This window comes from Podarcis filfolensis, assembly GCF_964270895.1.
Source record: "Podarcis filfolensis genome assembly, chromosome: 8".
NCBI lineage: Eukaryota > Metazoa > Chordata > Lepidosauria > Squamata > Lacertidae > Podarcis > Podarcis filfolensis.
In genome coordinates this window covers 71865390-71883881 of record NC_139611.1, presented here as the reverse complement: position 1 = coordinate 71883881, position 18492 = coordinate 71865390, and the positions used below count along the sequence as shown (strand labels likewise).

General features: G+C 49.9%; 3 protein-coding genes across 6 annotated transcripts in view; 1 reads left to right on the top strand and 2 right to left on the bottom strand.

Annotated features, from left to right (window-relative positions):
- Positions 1-18492, top strand: part of LOC310769052 (membrane-spanning 4-domains subfamily A member 4A-like) — a 639318-nt gene that overhangs the window by 473497 nt on the left and 147329 nt on the right. The gene's annotated exons all lie outside the window — the stretch shown is intronic.
- The window catches only part of LOC310768100 (uncharacterized protein), a gene marked incomplete at its 5' end in the record, with an annotated part of 210707 nt that overhangs the window by 156217 nt on the left and 35998 nt on the right, over positions 1-18492 (bottom strand). The gene's annotated exons all lie outside the window — the stretch shown is intronic.
- On the bottom strand, positions 1426-16867 carry LOC310768710 (leucine-rich glioma-inactivated protein 1-like). Of its 4 annotated transcripts, none has more exons than XM_083627390.1 (9): positions 16084-16867; positions 14399-14470; positions 11731-11802; positions 10517-10588; positions 9773-9844; positions 8207-8376; positions 6250-6414; positions 4645-5219; positions 1426-3188 (listed from the first exon to the last, which is right to left on the bottom strand). In XM_083627390.1, exons 1-9 carry the CDS (start codon positions 16275-16277, stop codon positions 2883-2885), a joined length of 1698 nt encoding a protein of 565 aa, XP_083483516.1. In that variant the 5' UTR covers positions 16278-16867; the 3' UTR covers positions 1426-2882. The 4 variants fall into 4 exon arrangements, with proteins under 4 accessions (XP_083483516.1, XP_083483517.1, XP_083483519.1 ...); XM_083627391.1 differs by having other exon boundaries at positions 4645-5153; positions 16084-16856; XM_083627393.1 differs by lacking the exon at positions 11731-11802 and having other exon boundaries at positions 4645-5153; positions 16084-16851.

Sequence of the window (18492 nt, the reverse complement as noted above, 5' to 3'; positions counted from 1 at the left end):
CGAATGGATCTTGCACAAGTAAAAGAAGTGGCGCCATCAGCAACTTTGGCATGGCTTGTGGATGGATTCTCTGTCCAGTTTGGTCAAGGCGTGTGTAGCCTTGGCTTGATGAAACAGCAGATTTGTGAAGCTGGGAATTACGTAACCAAGATTACGATTTTTATCTTGGTCCACCTTAAGGTATCAGCTGCTCCTTGAACTTTAATCACGATAATAAACGCGAACGTCTGCTGAGAGCCAGCGTGGTGTAGTGGTTAAGAGCGGTGGACTCGTAATCTGGTGAACCGGGTTCACATCTCCACTCCTCCACATGCAGCTGCTGGGTGACCTTGGGCTAGTCACACTTCTCTGAAGTCTCTCAGCCTCGCTCACCTCACAGAGTGTTTGTTGTGGGGGAGGAAGGGAAAGGAGAATATTAGCCACTTTGAGACTCCTTCAGGTAGTGATAAAGCAGGATATCAAATCCAAACCCCTCCTCCTCCTCCCTTTTCAGAATTGGTTCTAGCTTTGTACATCCTCCAGCCAACATGGCGACTTCTGGATGTTGCTGAACTGCAACTCCCATCAGCCCCAGGGAGCCTATCCATAGCCAGGAATTATGTGAGTCGTAGTCTGCAGCATGGGGAGGGCCAAAGGTTTCTCATGCCTGCTGTATCCATTTAGGGGAGGCACCAGTGCCAGCGGCTAGGGATCATGATTGGACAGTGTTTTTGTGTTCACGTCCTGCTGGAAACCAGTGCATTTTGCTGGCCACTTGGGGAACACAATATTGGGATTAGGTGGGCCTTTAGCCTGATCCTGCAGGGCTCTCATGTTCTTGAACTTGCAGGAAGTTTCCTGGAAAATGCAACCGTGGCAACACAGCAGTGCACTCTCTTCAGAGTAACTTCTCCCCTGCTCCCCCCATGGAGTCTAGGTAAAGGGTAAAGGGACCCCTGACCATTAGGTCCAGTCATGACTGACTCTGGGGTTGTGGCGCTCATCTCGCTTTATTGGCCGAGGGAGCCGACGTACAGCTTCCGGGTCATGTGGCCAGCATGACTAAGTCGCTTCTGGCAAACCAGAGCAGCACACCGAAAAGCCGTTTACCTTCCCGCCAGAGCGGTACCTATTTATCTGCTTGCACTTTGACGTGCTTTCGATCTGCTAGGTTGGCAGGAGCAGGGACCGAGCAACGGGAGCTCACCCCGTCGTGGGGATTCGAACTGCCGACCTTCTGATCAGCAAGTCCTAGGCTCTGTGGTTTAACCCACAGCGCCATCCACGTCCCTGACCCCATGGAGTCTAGCATGCAACAAACCTGGCAGCACAGTACGGTTGTGCCTGGGCACACCCCCCCTCCTTGATATGATTATTGGCACAACCCACCTGTTGTTGCAGTTGGGAAGAAGGCGCACAGCAATCAATACTACTCATGAGCCCACGAACAATATACTATTTTTATTATTATTTACATTGGTCGCATGTTGTGGGACCCCCACGTCATGAATGGGAGACAGAAGAAGAAGGCGGTCTGCCTCTGTCGGAGAAACAGCCTCTGCCCAGGTGATGCCAGCTCAATATCCTCATGATTCCAGTAAGAGCATGTACTCCTTGCAACCCAGTGCTGCCCACTACTGGAAGAAGGTTGATGGATTTGAACAACATGCTGGTTATTTACAGGTAAAAGGATAAATGCTGTACTTAAGATGCATGGCAGATCTCCCTGGAGCCTTTCTCAGTTCTGTAGTCTCCTTTGCTCACCCATTCTATCAATGAGTCCAACTTACCCTGTGCCCCCTTGGTTTTCTCTCCCTGACCCACATCAAAAGGAGCAGGGGTACCTCATGTGCTTGAAAGCTAAGCTTGTGCTTTAGTTGTGCTTTAAGAACCAGACACTGTCTAGTGCCTAAAAATATTCAAAAAACCATAAGACTGAAAACGGCCATTAAAAACACATTTGTTGCAACCCAGCGGTCAATAATTGCAGGTGTCTCATTGAATGCCATTGACACTTGCTTCCATAGAACCATACATGGAATTCTGCAGTTTTGTCTCAATGGAAACCTAGAATGGGCCTTTGCTGCGGCCGATTAAATGTCACGGATTTCAATGACATAGCGCAATCCTAGACCCAGGGGTAGGTCCCATTGAGTTTCACGGGTCATGCTCCCAGATAAGTGGGTATAGGGTTGCAGCTTACCTTTTGCTGGATTGCACAAATTTTATTTAGAAAACAACAACCATGCAGTTGAAAAGGAGGGGAAATAATTTGTAGTAAAAACAACAAGCGAGCAGAGAAAATAAGCAAGGGGTAACGGTTTGCACTGAACCCTTTTAAAAAAAGACAATAAAAGTTGACTTCGGGAGGGAAACCACAAGCCTTCATCCACGTTAGTGAGGAGGAACGGTATTTAAATAGAGAGCATCCATGCTTTAAAGGGGGGGGGGGAACGACCAGGAACAAAATTCGGATTGATTTTAAGCAAGGTTTGCCTCTCCAAATCTGCACGCCCCCATTGTGAAGATGCTCAGTTTAGCCCCACTGCAAAGCATTGTGGGCTTTTGGTCCTGCAATCTCCAACATCCTTTGTTCTAGCAATTGTTTTTTGTTTAAAGCATTCTGTGGACTGTTCCTGTTGCCATTGCTTTCACGTGCTAGTGAATTGTGGCTGTTCAGTTTGCCTGCCTTCCACCCACTGGCTAGCTGTTACCCAGTCCTCTCCACCCTTCTCTGCCGCTGGAGAATTGCACTCTCAGCAGCGTCTTGCTTCCCGTCCTGCCTTCCTAGTAGTTGCCTTTGGCACTGCACTTCCTCCAGGGGCTGGCTCCTCTCCTGCCCTTCCTCTCCCCATGGTGGCTGCCTCTTATCCTTGACACCCCCAACCCCACCACCGCCAGGCTCAGGCACTCTGATCGTTGATGACATGCCGGTAGATATGCGTTTGGCCCTTGAAGCTGGAGGCAATGAGGAAGTCCTGGTTGTCAATGCTGAGGTGGGCGAAGGAGCGTGGGGCCTGGGTGCTCAGCTCTCGGAAGTGCTGGAAGAGTCCTGTGACGGGGTCGTAGAGGTACACTTTGCTGAAGGAGTAGTCGTTGCCTAGGAAGGCGTAGCGGTAACCGGCAATGCTCAGCGGCTGGAAGACCATGGAGCCGCGGGAAGGCATCTGCTGGACATCTCGGAACATGGAGCCGTCCCAGTGCATCACCTGCGGGTGGCAGAGAGGAACGTGAGCTCAGGTGCCCTTGGAAAGATGGAGACTCCAGCAAAGTGCAACACAGGGTTGGATATGCTCGAACTCGGCCCAGAATACCTCAAGGAGCATCTCCACCCCCATTGTTCAGCCTGGACACTGAGGTCCAGTTCCAAGGGCCTTCTGGCGGTTCCCTCCCTGCGAGAAGTGAGGTTACAGGGAACCAGGCAGAGGGCCTTCTCAGTAGTGGCCCCCACCCTGTGGAACGCCCTCCCATCAGATGTCAAGGAAATAAACAACAATCTGACTTTTAGAAGACATCTGAAGGCAGCCCTGTTTAGGGAAGCTTTTAATGTTTGATGTTTTATTCTATTTTTAATATTTTGTTCGGAGCTGCGCAGAGTGGCTGGGGAGACCCAGCCAGATTAGTGGAGTATAAATAAAACAACAACAGCAACATTAATGATATAATATTATCATATCCTACTTCTAATTGAGCCAAGAACTGGGTGATTGATGTACTTAAAAAGACCTGTGACCAGGACAGGATAACAAATTCATTCATTTCTTACCAGTCACTAGAATTTGGGCAGTCCCACGTAGGGAACTGATGGGTTTGGGGCTGATAAGCCATGGTTTATTGGGCCAAGGGTAGGCCTTGTGCCAGGGTAGCTCCTTATTCCCTCACATAAACAACCACTCTTTGTCCTTTTCTGTATAAAGCACAACAGGTGCTTGAAGATGCTGCCATATCATAGTCTCCATTCTAAACACACTCAGTTTCTTCAACACAGGACCATCTTCACTGCCCTCCTCTGAACCGCAACCAATTTGTCTGCTACTTTCTTAATGTGCAGCACCCAGAAATGGGCACTTTACACCAGAGGAGGTCTGGTTAATGTGGAATAAGTGGCATTTCTTTGCCGTGGCTTGGAAACTGTGGTTCTACTAATGCAGCCTAATGTGTCTGAAAGCAGACTTCAGGAGCACTCCATATCTACTTCCCTGCTCAGGGCTTCCTTTACCTCTAGGCTGCCAGGTTCAACACCCACCACACCTCAACATTCAGAAACAGGCGATGCTGTAAATGAGAGTGGACAAAGGGCAGTTTCAACACCTTTTCACGGAGCATAAGCACATTCCCCCACTGCAGGGTTGAAGAAACCCTGGCCCTCTAGACCAGTGTTACCCAAACTTGGGTCTCCAGCTGTTTTAGGACCACAATTCCCATCATCCCTGACCATGGGCCCTGTTAGCTAGGGATGATGGGAGTTGTAGTCCAACAACAGCTTGGGAGATCCAAGGTTGGGAAACCCTACTCTGGGCATTGTTCAACTACAACCGCCATTGCCCACGCTTGCTGGGGCTGATGGGAACTGTAGCTGTAGCAACATCTGGAAGGCCAAAGATTCCCCCCACCTGTCCTACTGAGAAGCAAATTGGGACTTAGTGACAATTCCACCAGCCTCACCTTGGAGTCACCAAGGAATCGGGTCAGGCAAACGTAGACATCCTCCTTGACTTTGAAGTGCTTGACGGCATAGACATCGTCCATGTCAGGGATGTCCGTGCGGCGGACAAACTGCTGCTTATTCCACTGGTAGACGACAGGGCGCTGAGAGCTGCTGGCCAAGATGAGGTGGGGTTTGCCAGCAATCTCCAGGAACTCGGCATCTGTGTCGCGATACCAGGGGTGCAGAGACTGATGCGAGTAGAAGCCATGCCCGTTCCAGCGATACAGGGTAGTGGAGCCGGCCTTGGAGCTGTCGGCCATGATGAAATACCAGTCTCCCTCCACGCGGAAGACCTCAATGTCGTTGGGCTTCCGGATGCGGGAGCCGTCGATGGCCTGCATGTGTACGAAGCCCCCCGCTGCCGCTTCATGCCGCTTGTAGATGTGCGAGCCTCCGAACAGCTGAGCCACTACCACAAAGAGGTGGCCGTCGATCACCAGGGGTTTGCAGACCACCGTGGACGAGCCTAGGAAGTGGAGACGGTGTGGAGAGAACGAATGGTGACCTGCTCCTTTGCGTGATGTTAGAGAGGCTACAGTTGAAAGAAACAGCAGCTATGGAGAAGGCCCAATGGAACACAGACAAAATGGCGGACGGGTGGGCAAGTGTTCAGTGTCATACTACAGAGACATGGAAGTCTTCTCTGGCTTCCATAAGAAGGGAAACATGAATGATCTTTAGGGCTGGGCGATATCTGGTTTTCAACATTGCGATATATTGCCAGCTAAACATTGTGAAATCTATCTATCTATCTCTCTATCTATCACAATGTTTGAAATAAGGATGGAGCTATGTAAAGACATTAGGCTGGCTTCACGGTTTCCCCCCCATTGCGATTTTTGCATGGTGCGCACACACAAACATCACGATTTGCAATATATTGCCAGGTCAAAAATTATGAAGCCTATTTCACAATACAGGCCTCAAACTGGATGATATATTGATATATTGCCCAGCCCTAATGATCTTATCGGTTTCTTAGAGGATAAAAACACAAGTGAACCATAGAACACAAGTAGGGAACGTACATTCCCCCAGAGGTTGCTGGGCTGCAACTCCCACCATGTCTGACCATTGGCCATGCAGGCAGGGGCTTATGGGAATTGGAGTCCAACAGTGTCTGGGGGTGTGTGAATGGGTTTGCCATCCCTGGCCTCACACCTCAAACCCCAGCCAGCCTATTTAACACTAGCAGCTACACCAGAGGAGGTTCTTCCTTTGCTGCACCTGGGACACAATGAGCCTTCCTACAAACATTAACTCTCAAGCTTTCTCCCACACTCATGTATTGTTGCTGACCTTACCCACTAATAAGGAGCATAGAAAACCGCTTTTACTTTCTGACCATCTAGCCCAGTATTGTCTGCAAGGATTGACAGAAGCTCCCCAGGGATTTGGGTAAGGGAACCTTCCCAGCCCTACCTGGAGATGCTGGGGATTGAACCAGGGACCTTCGGCATGTAAAGCCAACACCCTACCACTGGCCTAAAGCTCTTCTGCTTCCCAGGATGTAAGACAGGGTCTCTAATAGAGTCAAGAGAGGAAGTGGGTGCATAGCTCACCGTTAATGCTGGCATAGGTGCGGAATTTCCCGGCCACGTGGTCCCACTCCAAGAAGCTGCAGCGGCCAGTGAAGGGCTGGGCAATGACCAAGTTCTGTTCCTTGTTGTTCATGAAGGTTTCCACTGAGAGCGACTGCTCAGGTAGCGTGTCAAAGAGAACAAGGTCTGCAGGAAAGAGGGTGGAGGTTAGAACTAGAACAGGAAAGGACCTCCTCCGCTTCTGTTTGCTTCAACTGTCCTAAGTGGGGAAAACTCAGTTGGCTGAAACACTATTAATCAATAAGGGCATGTTCCCCAGGCTTGCCTTAAACACCCACCCACATCACAGACTCTTTGTATTTATTTACAGTACTGCTTTTAAACCCTCAGGCACACCTTTCTTTATCTGCCTCTCAGAACTCTCTCTAATCAACTTTTAAAGCCATCTAGAGCCATGGCCACCACATCTCATGGTGGCAAATCCCACCAGGTGACAAAAGTGTTTCCTTTGGTCTGCCCTGCACTGATGCCCCAAAAATTCAATTGGACAATCCCAACTTCTGGTGCAGGGTTTCTCAGACATGGGTCTCCAGCTGTTTTTGGACTACAACTCCCATCATCCCAAGCTAACAGGACCAGTGACCTGGAATGATGAGAACTGTAATCCAAAAACAGCTGTTCTAGTGATTTGAAAGGAGAAAAGCTTCTCTATCCTCTTTCCCCCTACACCATGCATAATCTTGATCATGTTTGTCACCCATGACAGCCATGAAGAACCTAAGAACCATAAAAGGAGTCATCCTAGATCAGACCAAAAGGCTTATCTCAGGGGTGAGGAACATGTGACTCTCCAGATGATCCTGGACTACAAATTCCATCATCCCTAACTGCTGGCCATCCTGGCTGGGCTGATGGGAATTGGAGTCCACCAACGTCATGAGGTTCAAACCCCTCAAGTATTCGAGTCCAGTGTCCCAAAACAGATGACATTAAGAATCCCACAAACAGGGCCTAGAATGCAAGGTGAAGCTGACAACAACAACAACAACATTTATACCCCACCGATCTGGCTGGGCAGCTTCCAGCAAAATATAAAATATAAAGTAAAAACATAATAAAATGTCAGACATTAAAAACTTCCGGATACAGGGCTGCCTTCAGATGTCTTCTAAAAGATGTGTAGTTCTTCATCTCCTTGACATCTGATGGGCAGGCAACCTGACTCCTCAATCAGTAAACACCTGCTATATGTGAAAACCATTGGTGCCAACTCCCTGGGGCCCTGGGTGCCCTAGCACCCATAAAATTCCCCATGAAGGTGCCAGGCACCCACAAATTTCAGTGCCAGGGCCATGCACAATCAATGGCCCCGGGTACCCACGGTTGTGGAGCCAAGCTGGCACTCCTGGTGAAAACAATGACAGGAGAGTGGCAGAAGAGAACAGACTGGAGGGGCTGGAATAAGAGGACAGGGAATCCCTGTAGCAGGTGGGGGTTCTTGTTTATTTTGCATGTTTATATACTGCTTTGCAGCAGACAAGACCCAAAAGTGGTTTACAAAATCAGTGGCGGAGCAAGCTGATTGGGCACCTGGGGTGGTGCACGTGCCCTGTGCCCAGGGGCGGAGCCAGCCGGGGCAGGACACTCCGGAGTCTGCCTGCTTCCTCCCACTCAGCTGCCCTACAGCTGAGGGGAAGGCGGCGAGTGAACTGTTTGGGGCAGCGCAGAGCCTGCGGGCGCCCGAGCCACCGCGTCACTCCCAGGAGAGGTGCATGGCTCCGGTATGCTGCAGGCCCTGTGGTGAGTGCCGCCCAGCATTTTGTCACCCCCCTCAGTGGTGACACCTTGGCTGGCCCACCCCCACCGCGCCCCCTTCCTCCACCTCTGTACAAAATGTCTTCGGCCGTCCTTGAGTGAAGGTGGTGGTGGGGATCCTCTTCCAGGTGGGGGAAGCACAGGGGAGAAAGCAATGACCTACCTGTAGTGATGCAGTTGAAGCCTGCAGGGCGGAGGTCGCTGATTTTGGTGCGGTTCAGCTCCGGCGGCGACCGGCACTCCATGGGCTCCACCTGGGCATTGGTCTCGCCCAGCCACTCCACCAGCCATTTGAGTTTGCAGTCGCAGTGGAAAGCATTTCCCCGCAAGTCCCTGCCAGGAAAAAAGCCAGTTTGGGACCAGCACTAGGCTGCGGGCAGCTGAAATGTGGACCTAGGCCCAGCCAGTGTTATCATTATTAGATTAGATTCCTGCATTGCTGGGGGTTGGACTAGATGACCCTCAGGGTCCCCTCCAATTCTACAATTCTATGGAGTTTCAGTTCAAAAGCTTCTGAAGGGCACCATGTTGGCTATCCCTGCCCTCTTCCCCAGCCTTGCTCCCTCCCCTCTTACACAAAAAAGTCAACTTTTGCATCCTTTTGTAATTAGGTTAGGATGGTGAACATAGCTTGGGGTGGCACTGTTTTGAAAACTGTCGCTGCTTCAGCAACTGTGCCCACAATTAGCCGAGCAAATTAATCTCCACCCACGCAGAGCTTGTGACATTCGGTCCTCCCCTTTGGCTTTCCTTTGCAAGAGACTCCAGTGCGCTTTTGACTGCACTCCTTGCCAGCAGCGGAGAGGTAACTGAATCACTATGGACACTTAGAATCCAAGAATTGTAGAGTTAGAAGGGATTCCACCCCCTGCGATGCAGAAATCTCCACTGAAGCATCTGTGACAGATGGCCATCCAACCTCTGCTTAAAAACCTCCAAGGAAGGAGATTCCACAACCTCCTGGGGAAGACCGTTCCACTGTCAAACAGCTCTTACTGTCAGAAAGTTCTTCCTAATGTTTAGCCAGAATCTCCTTTCTTGTAATTTGAAGCCACTGTTCCGAGTGCCACCTCCAGAGCAGGAGAAAACAAGCTTATTCCATCTTCCATATGACAGCCCTTGATGTATTTGAAGAAGCCTATCGTATTTCCTCTTATCCAGACTAAACATATCCAGCTCCTTCAACCATTCCTCATAAGGCTTGGTTTCCAGACTCTTGATCTTCTTGGTCACCCTCCTCTGCATACATTCCAGCTTGTCAATATCCTTTTTAAATTGTGGTGCCCAGAACTGGACACAATACTCCAGGTGTGGCAGAATATGACTTCCCTATACTTCTGATGATGAAGCCTAAAATAGCATTGGGGGTTTTGTTTTTTGCTGCTGCATCACACTGTCGACTCATGTTAAGCTGTTAGACAACGTTAGCTATTTCAAGAGCATTCCTTCTGACTTGTTTGTGAGGAGGTTAGATGAACTTGTGCCAAAGCAAATATCGTCCTGTGCTTTCTCATGCATTCCCCCCTCACTTTTATTATGGCAAGACGTCTGATCTTTTGAGGGAAGGGGGTTAATAGCTCAAGACCACCCAACCAACTCTAATGGTGTCAAACTGACTTTGCCAGGAAGTGACTGAATCCCACCTCAAATTAGTGACTGCCTGGAAGTGCCCCACATCCCCCATGTACTCCACACCCACAACCCTCCCCCCCCTTCGCCCCACACTCACACTGAAGTCAAAGCGTCTAAGCCCTGGAACAGGTTCCTTGGTAAGGTCTGCAAGTTATTGTTAGCCAAATTCCTGTGGGCAAGAAGAAGAAGAAGAGTTTGAATTTGATATCCCGCTTTATCAGTACCCTAAGGAGTCTCAAAGCGGCTAACAACCTCCTTTCCCTTCCTCCCCCACAACAAACACTCTGTGAGGTGAGTGAGGCTGAGAGACTTCAGAGAAGTGTAACTAGCCCAAGGCCACCCAGGAGCTGCATGTGGAGGAGCGGGGAAGCGAACCCGGTTCACCAGATTACAAGTCCACCGCTCTTAACCACTACACCACACTGGCAGGGAAAGCACTTAGAAGGAAGGCAACGTACACATCCTCAGTTTGCGGGGCTGGGAAGGCGAAAATTGCAGTGGAAGTGAAGGAAACACAGTTTAAATAAAGGGGATATGTATTAGGAACCAACAGGGTCTGCAAAAGACGTTTTGCTACTGGTCAGGAATGATGGGAGTTGGATTTGGGGGTGTTGGGAGCAGTGTGGGATGATGAGAATGGTCCAGGGATGCTGGAAGCTGGAATCCAACATCATATGGAAATCTGGTGTTTGGGGAAAATGCAAGCAAGTGTAAGGTAGAGAGAAGGAGAGGACAAGTATGGAGATGTGGGGCGGCTGGATGCCATGTTGGGAAGTGAGATTGTTTGGGTCTGTGTTAAGGGATAGACTGGGATTAGGAGTGGGTCAAAAAAATCACTCACAGGTAGAGGAGGTTCTTGAGACCTCGGAAGGCGTTCTTAGAGATTGCTTCAAGCCTGTTTTGCTCAATGAACCTACAAGTGGAAAGAACAATTAAGTCACAATTTGGAAGACAGCAGTGGAGGGACAACTAAAGGGGAAACAAGGTAGCCAGTCTCAGAAGTTTAATGGTGATATTCATGGCTTCAAGGGATGGAGCAGGGACGGGGGGCAAAGGGGGTTAGAAGCCTGAAATGGCAAGACTTATCTATAAAAGCTGTATGTGTTGGATCCAGGCACAGTGGCTCATACCTTCCTATCTCACCTCTCTCACACTCTGAATTCCTTTCTTGCTTTTGGATTAGTGGCAAACCATAGTTTAGTGGCCTGAACCAGACCAATCCATGGTTGGTGTAAGCCACAGTTTTCCTACAAACCACAGTTTTGGACCGGGTTTGCATTCCTGGTTTGTTGAAGGCAATTCGTGGTTTGCCCAGGCCACAGGTTGCCCAGTTCGGATGTAACAGCAAACTGTGGATTGCTGCTACATCAGAAGGAAACCAGAGAGTGTGAGGAGTAGTGTGGAAGGTGTAGCGAATGTGCGAGCACAGAGGCTCATTTACATAATTCTTGGTACCGCATCTGGGTTGGTGTCACATCTGAACTAGCCGAAAGAGGTTGCAAACCTATCTTTCACCATTATTATTATTATTATTATTATTATTATTATTATTATTATTAAGCTTCTATACCACCCTTCATCTGAAGATCACAGGGCATTTTACAATATAAAAGCAGATAAATACATACCATAACAACAAACAAAACAAATATCCCACACCCCAGTTTAAAAGGCCATATAGATTGTTTAATTAGCCTATTATTATTTATGTAAATGTGAATAATTTCTATTAATTTATTAAATCATACCATTATGCACATTTAAAACAGCATGTTTCCTTTCAAAAAAATTCACCGATGTTGTAGTCTATGGAAGTGTACTTAAAGTTAAGCAAAGATTAAGTAACAAAATTAAAGCGTAGTCAACTAGGGAGATCTTTAATAAGTTGTCCTCTTTTAATATGGATTCACCTCCTAAAGTGACTCAACCTTACCCCAAATATCCATCCCAACCCCTTACCCTCCTGGGTCATTTATGCCTCACCCCACTCCACCCCACCCCCAGAGCGCATGGCTGCCCCCAACCCTCCCCTGACGCCCCCCCTTGCACACTCACAAGTACTCCAGGTGTATGAGTCCCACAAAGGCGTCGTCCCCGATCAGTTCCAGGGAGTTGTAAGTGATCAAGCTAGGGGTTGGGGGATTGGGGGAAGAAGCAGGCAGGTCAGACACTGGGGCATACGACGGGGACGGTAACCAAGTCTGGGATGGAAGACAGGGAGCAGGGCTTGCGTCCCAAATCGCTGCATCTTGCATCAAGGTACCCTCTAGGTTTGGGAGGGCATGGTAACAAGGTTTACTGTCGCTACCGTCCAAAAGAGTTAAATCACACTCACAATCTGGTGTTCCTATGGTGGGCGAAAGAGGACTCAGTGGGGAGCTATCTCACTAGTACCAAGACCTTGGTCTACCCACAGCTGGAAGGTCAACAGGAAGGAAAGGGGCCTGCCAATCACCCCTTAGCTGTAATGGAGAGATCTAATGGGGTGCCCAGAGTATTATGCCAGAGCATCCTGCACCAGCCCCCCCTTGCTCTTGTCATTAGCTAGAGCTCAGCACATGGACATAGCCAGGATTTTTTGTTGGGTAGGGTAGGACTTTTATTGGGGGGGGGGGGCAGAACCGACGTGATTGGTCAGTTAGTTAAGTATTTCTATTGTTTTAATTGATTGGGGGGGAAGCTTCCCCTCTTGCGCCCCCTGGCTACGCCCATGCCTTGGCAGGGTTTGGCCCCCAAATCTGTTCTTCAACCCAAGGGATCAAGGTTGGACTATGTGACGAAATGACAGGGAAAACAGTGACTTGGAGCATGCACAGAATATGCATTTCTTTGTAGAACATGTGTGGGCCATTTCTATCCACACACCTGCAGTTAGGAGACTTCCTATGATGTTGGAATCCAGTTCTGGATTCATACGGGTACCTCTCTCTCTCTCTCTCATTAAGCACTGCCATCATGCCAATGAGAGACTTCCTCCGCCCTGCACCAGCGCAGATTGGAATGAAGGCCTCTACTCACTATTTCCATCCCACTTGGCTCTGCTTGCGGTGCGTGAGATTCTCTCACCCACCCCTTAAGCAGCAGTAGGGCACAAGCAAGTATCCGTGGAAATGTACAAATACAATTGCACAGATGTGAGAGAGACATGCTCACGGGGGGCACACACAGACACACCAATGGATCACATGTACCGCAAAATCAAGTGTCGGCACTAACCCACAAGCCCGATCTCGTGAAACGGTACAAGTTCCCTCCTGAAATCCACACTCACAGGAGCATCTGCAAACAGTCACTGATAAGGCAGTTCAATTTCAGGGCTGCTATTGTTGAGTAATGGTTTAAGTTTTAGCCAATTAACTGATGGATGAGTTGATGGAATCTGCATTAATTTGCAGAAAGATAACCTTTGTTCCAAAGAAAAGCATTTTTTAAGACAATGCACAAATTTGTTGCAACAGACATTGTTTTTGGAGAGGCATTCTGTCTGATGTCTCTTACACTGGAGGAAATGCCTCTTTTGCGATGTTATGTGTATAAAAATAAAAATGTGTATAACAAATTTCCTGAGCACCTTTTACTCCCTTCCAATGACCTTTCTAACTGACATATTGGCTAAACCAGCCTTCCAAACCTGTTGTCCTCCAGATGTTGTTGGACTCTAACTCCCATCAGCCCCCAAGCACCATGGCCGATGGTCAGGGATGATGGGAGTTGGAGCCCAAAACATTTGCAGGCCACCAGGTTGGGCTAGAGAAGAAGAAGAAGAAGAAGAAGAAGAAGAAGAAGAAGAAGAGGAGGAGGAGTTTGGATTTGATATCCCGCCTTTCACTCCCTTTAAGGAGTCTCAAAGCGGCTAACATTCTCCTTTCCCTTCCTTCCCCACAACAAACACTCTGTGAGGTGAGTGGGGCTGAGAGACTTCAAAGAAGTGTGACTAGCCCAAGGTCACCCAGCAGCTGCATGTGGAGGAGTGGAGACGCGAACCCGGTTCCCCAGATTACGAGACTACCGCTCTTAACCACTACACCAAACTGACAGCTAGGTGGATAGATTCACATACTTCTGGGGAACTTTTGGTCCACCAGATGTGGCTGAACTATGGGCAACTATGGGATTGGAGTGCTCATCTTGCTTTCAGGCTTAGGGAGCCGGCGTTTGTCCACAGACAGCTTTCTGGGTCATGTGGCCAGCATGACTAAACCACTTCTGGCTCAACTGAACACTGTGATGGAAACCAGAAAGCACGGAAACACCGTTTGCCTTTCCACTGCAGCGGTACCTATTTATCTATTTGCACTGGTATGCTTTCGAACTGCTAGGTTGGCAGGAGCTGGGACAGAGCAACAGGAGCTACTCCGTCATGGGGATTCAAACCGTCAATCTTCTGATCCGCAAGTCCAAGAGGCTCAATGGTTTAGACCACAGTGCCAACTCCCATCAGACACAGCAAGCACAGTCAGGGATGATGGCAGCTGTAGCTCAGTCACATCTGGAGGGCCAAAGGTTCCCCACACCTGCTCTGTGCATATCCAAAAGCAAGAGGCAGCGAAAGAGTACAAATTGACCTAAGGAGATTCACCGTCACTGGGCGACACACAGGCTGAAAGGGAGGTTTACGGGAACAGCTTCTCATGTGGCTCACACGCATGGAGAAAACAAAAGGCATGCCAGGCATTGTCTATCCACACACACCACTCACAACCGAGGTGTCAGGAATCCTTACAGCAGCTGGAGAGATGGCACCTGTTGAAAGCTGCCAGCTAAGATCTCGGTGAATCCTGAGCGAATTAGAGACCTGCAGAGAGAGGAAGGAGCGAGAGGGGGAGGAAAGAGAAAGGAGGGGGTGGTAGAAAGTGGATGATGTGAGGAAAGATGTCAGCTGCAGGCAGCCTGGCAGCACCAGCAAGCCCCATGAAGGATGGCACAGCCAGCCCCAAACGGAGCCTGCCCAGACTTGAAGGAGCTTAAACCCCAAAGCACCCTGACCACAGAACTCTAAAAAAAACCAGCGTTTCAAAGCCCAAACGTTGTTGTCTTCCCACCACCACCCATAAAAAACCCCCTTCATTGCTGCACAGAGAGAGCTGAGCTGAAATCCGCCTCTGTTTTTTTCATGCAGCAGCTAGAGTGGTTGTGTGTTTCTGTGGAATGTCTCTAAGCTTTCCTGGAGTACACATTGCCTTTCAACCTAGGGTTCCTCTACTCACTTCCAAGAGTCTCCAGGGAGCTGCATGCCTGCATCTCTGCAACAGCAGAGCAATCCCTGAGAGATCTGCAGATGTTTTCACCTGCAAGTTATCTCTCCAGTCTATGGGGGGGAGCACTTGAGGCACACCTAGGATAGACACTTGTCCTGACCCTTGGATGCCACCGCTGGAGGTAACAGTTGGGCTGTGTAGTATCCACTCGAGGTGTTGCTCTAGGGAACAGGCAAGGGATCTAAGGCCCCGAGGGCACATTCTTGGGCTCGCGGATCCAGTACAATTTGGGAAGGAGATGATTCTTCTCCCCCGCACGGTTCAAAGCGCTGGGTCCCCGAAACCCTCCAGATTCCTCATAGCTAACCGCCAAGGAGCCACCATCACTGCACCACACAGCCATGTGGGGAGGGGAGAAGCAGGGCATCCACCTTTACGTGCTGCCAAAAATCATTTCGCAATTAGAAATGAATAAATATGCTAAACGATGCCAAGCAGGAAAACCGACATCCAGCCAGAACTATTGGCGGGGAGGGAAATGGAGGGGGGTGGGAGAGCACACCCCAAGGGCTGGTTGCTGATTCTCACAGGCAATATCCCTCCCCACGGTGGCGGCCCCATGTCCAGGGTTCCGATGTGGGAAGGAGAGGGCAGTTAAAAAAGAGCCATTCACCTTTCTTTTTGGGAGGGTCCCTCACCCATCCTTAAGGGGCTGTTTTTCGAAGGCTGGTGCGGCAGGGGAGCCGGGTGAAATTGAGAGGGCGGGGGAGTCAAGGGAGTCTGTAGATAGCACCCCCTCCTCTAAATTATTCAAGTCCTGACCCCAAACTTTTAGGAGATGAACCCCCTAGCCCAGCCCCTCCTCAATGAACGGGAGCCACCCTGAATCAAGTGTAAACCTAAGCAAATTATCTATCTATCTATCTATCTATCTATCTATCTATCTATCTATCTATCATCTATCTATCTATCATCTATCTATCTATCTATCTATCTATCTATCTATCTATCTATCTATCTATCTATCTCCTTTTTAACCCCCTGCTGCCCACCTTCTCCAAGCAAGGGGTGCTGGAGGATATGCATGTATTCGGCCTGCGTGTAAGGGAAAGGGAAGCGGGGTTTCTGCGTGGAGTTGGGGGCGACATTCCCCGAGCCCCTCCACCGCCTCCAATCCCCCCACCCGCACCCCGGAGAGAAGCTCGCTTACAGGGAGAAGAGGTTCTGGGGCAGGTCTCGTGGGATCTCCTTGACCCTCTCGCAGATGGCCGTGTCCTTGAAGCAGGTGCAGCCCCCCGGGCACTTGCGCTTGGGGTACTTTCGGCCGCCGCTGCCCGGCCCGGCCAGGAGCAGCAGCAGCAGCAGCGGGGCGCCGGCGCCGCCGAGCCCCAGGCGCCAGCCCATCCTCCAGCCTCGCAGGGGCCCCAGGCGAGCAGCCCGGCCGGCGGGGCGCCTTCCCGGCGGCGGAGGCTCTGCTTTCCCCGCTCGCGCAAAGCGACCGGTCGCGTCCGCGTGGGCCCTAATCCCGAGGCGGCAGCGCCTTGCTCCGCGCTCCCGCAGTCATGGTCTCGCCGGCCTCCGCGGTGGCGTGCAAGGCGCCCTCTCCGCAGCCTGCGCCTGGATCCGGCAATGGGTCCCTTTTCGACTCCCTTTCGGCGGCGCAGAGGCTCCCGGGTTACCGCCGCCTGCGGATCTTGCAATCCGCTTTGCCTGCTGCTGCTGCTCTGATTGATAAAGATCTAAGTGTATGTATATATATATAGATAATCAATCGACTTCTCCACCTAGGAGGGAAACGAAATAGAATCAGCTAATCGATTTGGGGCTGATAGGAAAGATCTAACCCCAAACAGCCTTTCCTCTAACGTGCGTGCAGCCGTTGCACCCGTTTCCCTCTCCGCTCCTTCCTCCCTTTCTCTCTGCTCCGCTCTTGTCTCCGCAGATACATCACCGCCGCGTGTACACACGCGCGCGCACACACACAAACCAGAGAGCGAGCGAGAGAAAGCTGCCAACCAATAGGAATGCAAGCTCCCGGCTGGCACAGCTACCAACCTACAGTGGGGAGGCAAATGAGATTGGAGGGAAAGGAGGAGATGGGGAATCATTATTGTCACCCAGCACATCAAAACTCTGGAATTTGCTTCCGCAAGAGGTAGTGATGGCCGCTAGCTCAAAAGGGGATTGGACTAATTCATGGCGGATAATGGCTAGCACTAGCCATCGCGACTGCGTGTCATCTCCACTTCCCACTGGCAGTGTCAGAATAGGATGATGGAGAAGCTGGGCCTTGGGCCTGATCCAAGCAGGGCCCTTCTAACGCTCTTCTGCAATAAGCAAGAGGGCCCCCAATTCAGGGTTGGCCCAAGTTGTTTTGCCATCTGAGGCAAAGGACAATATAGGGGCCTCTCTTGTGTTGAGAAGTTGACTAGCCTGGCTGCTGAATCTTCAGCACTGGTGTCAGGATAGCGTCCTCCACACAGCACCTGAAGACAGCAGCTCAGTGCAGGGCAAGCCATGTAGCATATACAGTGGAGGATGGTCCTAGAGCTTAAGATGAACAAGCAGGGAACTGCTGTTGCTCCCCAATATTTGCCACCTGAGGGCATTCTCCTCACTTTGCCTAATGGTAGGGCTGGCCCTCTGAATACATATTACCACCTAAAGCAGGAGAGAGAGAGAGAGAGAGAGAGAGAGAGAGAGAGAGAGAGAGCGCATTAAGTCCCCAGAGTGTAATATTATCTAACTGCACAGCTGGTGTTGCCTTCACAAAAATCATATGGGTGACACTGATCTTCCTGTGTGTGAGATTAGATCTCAGAACAAGAGTTCCATGTTCATTCTATTAATCACATGTCTGTATCTCACAGTCCCTACCGGAAGGGCAGATTAACACACACACACACACACACACACACACACGGCTAGCAACTGACCTTATCCCACCAAACTAATGGAGATTTGAACCCAGGTCTCCCCAGGCAGCCATGGCATTAGCATGCTCTCCAGGCAGCTGCCTGGGACCCATAAAAACTCACCTCTTCCCACTCTACAAAACGTGGCTGAGTCTACCATGTACCTTGGAGTGATGCTACAAGAAGGGCATTATGGGAAATTAAATGAAGGTTCCAAGACCCAGATCCCTGATGCTCCTGCTTCCACCTGGATAATCTATAGGGGACCAGCTGGCATATGAACAGCCCCACCAAATGGTACTTTATCGAGGGTCTCCTCCAATCTGCCCTGTTCTCAGGTCAAGTCCAACACTCCATGGTTTAAAAAAGAAGAAGAAGCTAGATATAGTATTTAACAATTCTGAAAGCAATCATAGTATTTGGAAGGATAGCTGACCATCTAGATCAGGCATAGGCAAACTCGGCCCTCCAGATGTTTTGGGACTACAATTCCCATCATCCCTGACCACTGGTCCTGTTAGCTAGGGGTCATGGGAGTTGTAGTCCAAAAACATCTGGAGGGCTGAGTTTGCCTATGCCTGATCTAGAGTCTGCTTAACTTTTTTTGAATGAGCAGAGAGTCCACCACCTTTCAAGTCAAAGACCTGGTACCACCAGGAAGTTATTTATAATGTTTAGCAGAAATGTTTTAGTGTGTTCTAGGT

Bases quoted from the DNA above. Each gene is read 5' to 3' on its own strand.
- LOC310768710 (XM_083627390.1), bottom strand. From the start codon at position 16,277: ATGGGCTGGCGCCTGGGGCTCGGCGGCGCCGGCGCCCCGCTGCTGCTG. The intron at 10,589-11,730 runs GTGAGTGTGCAA...TTCCACTTGTAG, and splicing joins CTCATACACCTGGAGTACTT to GTTCATTGAGCAAAACAGGC. The intron at 9,845-10,516 runs GTGAGTGATTTT...TCTTGCCCACAG, and splicing joins CTCAAGAACCTCCTCTACCT to GAATTTGGCTAACAATAACT.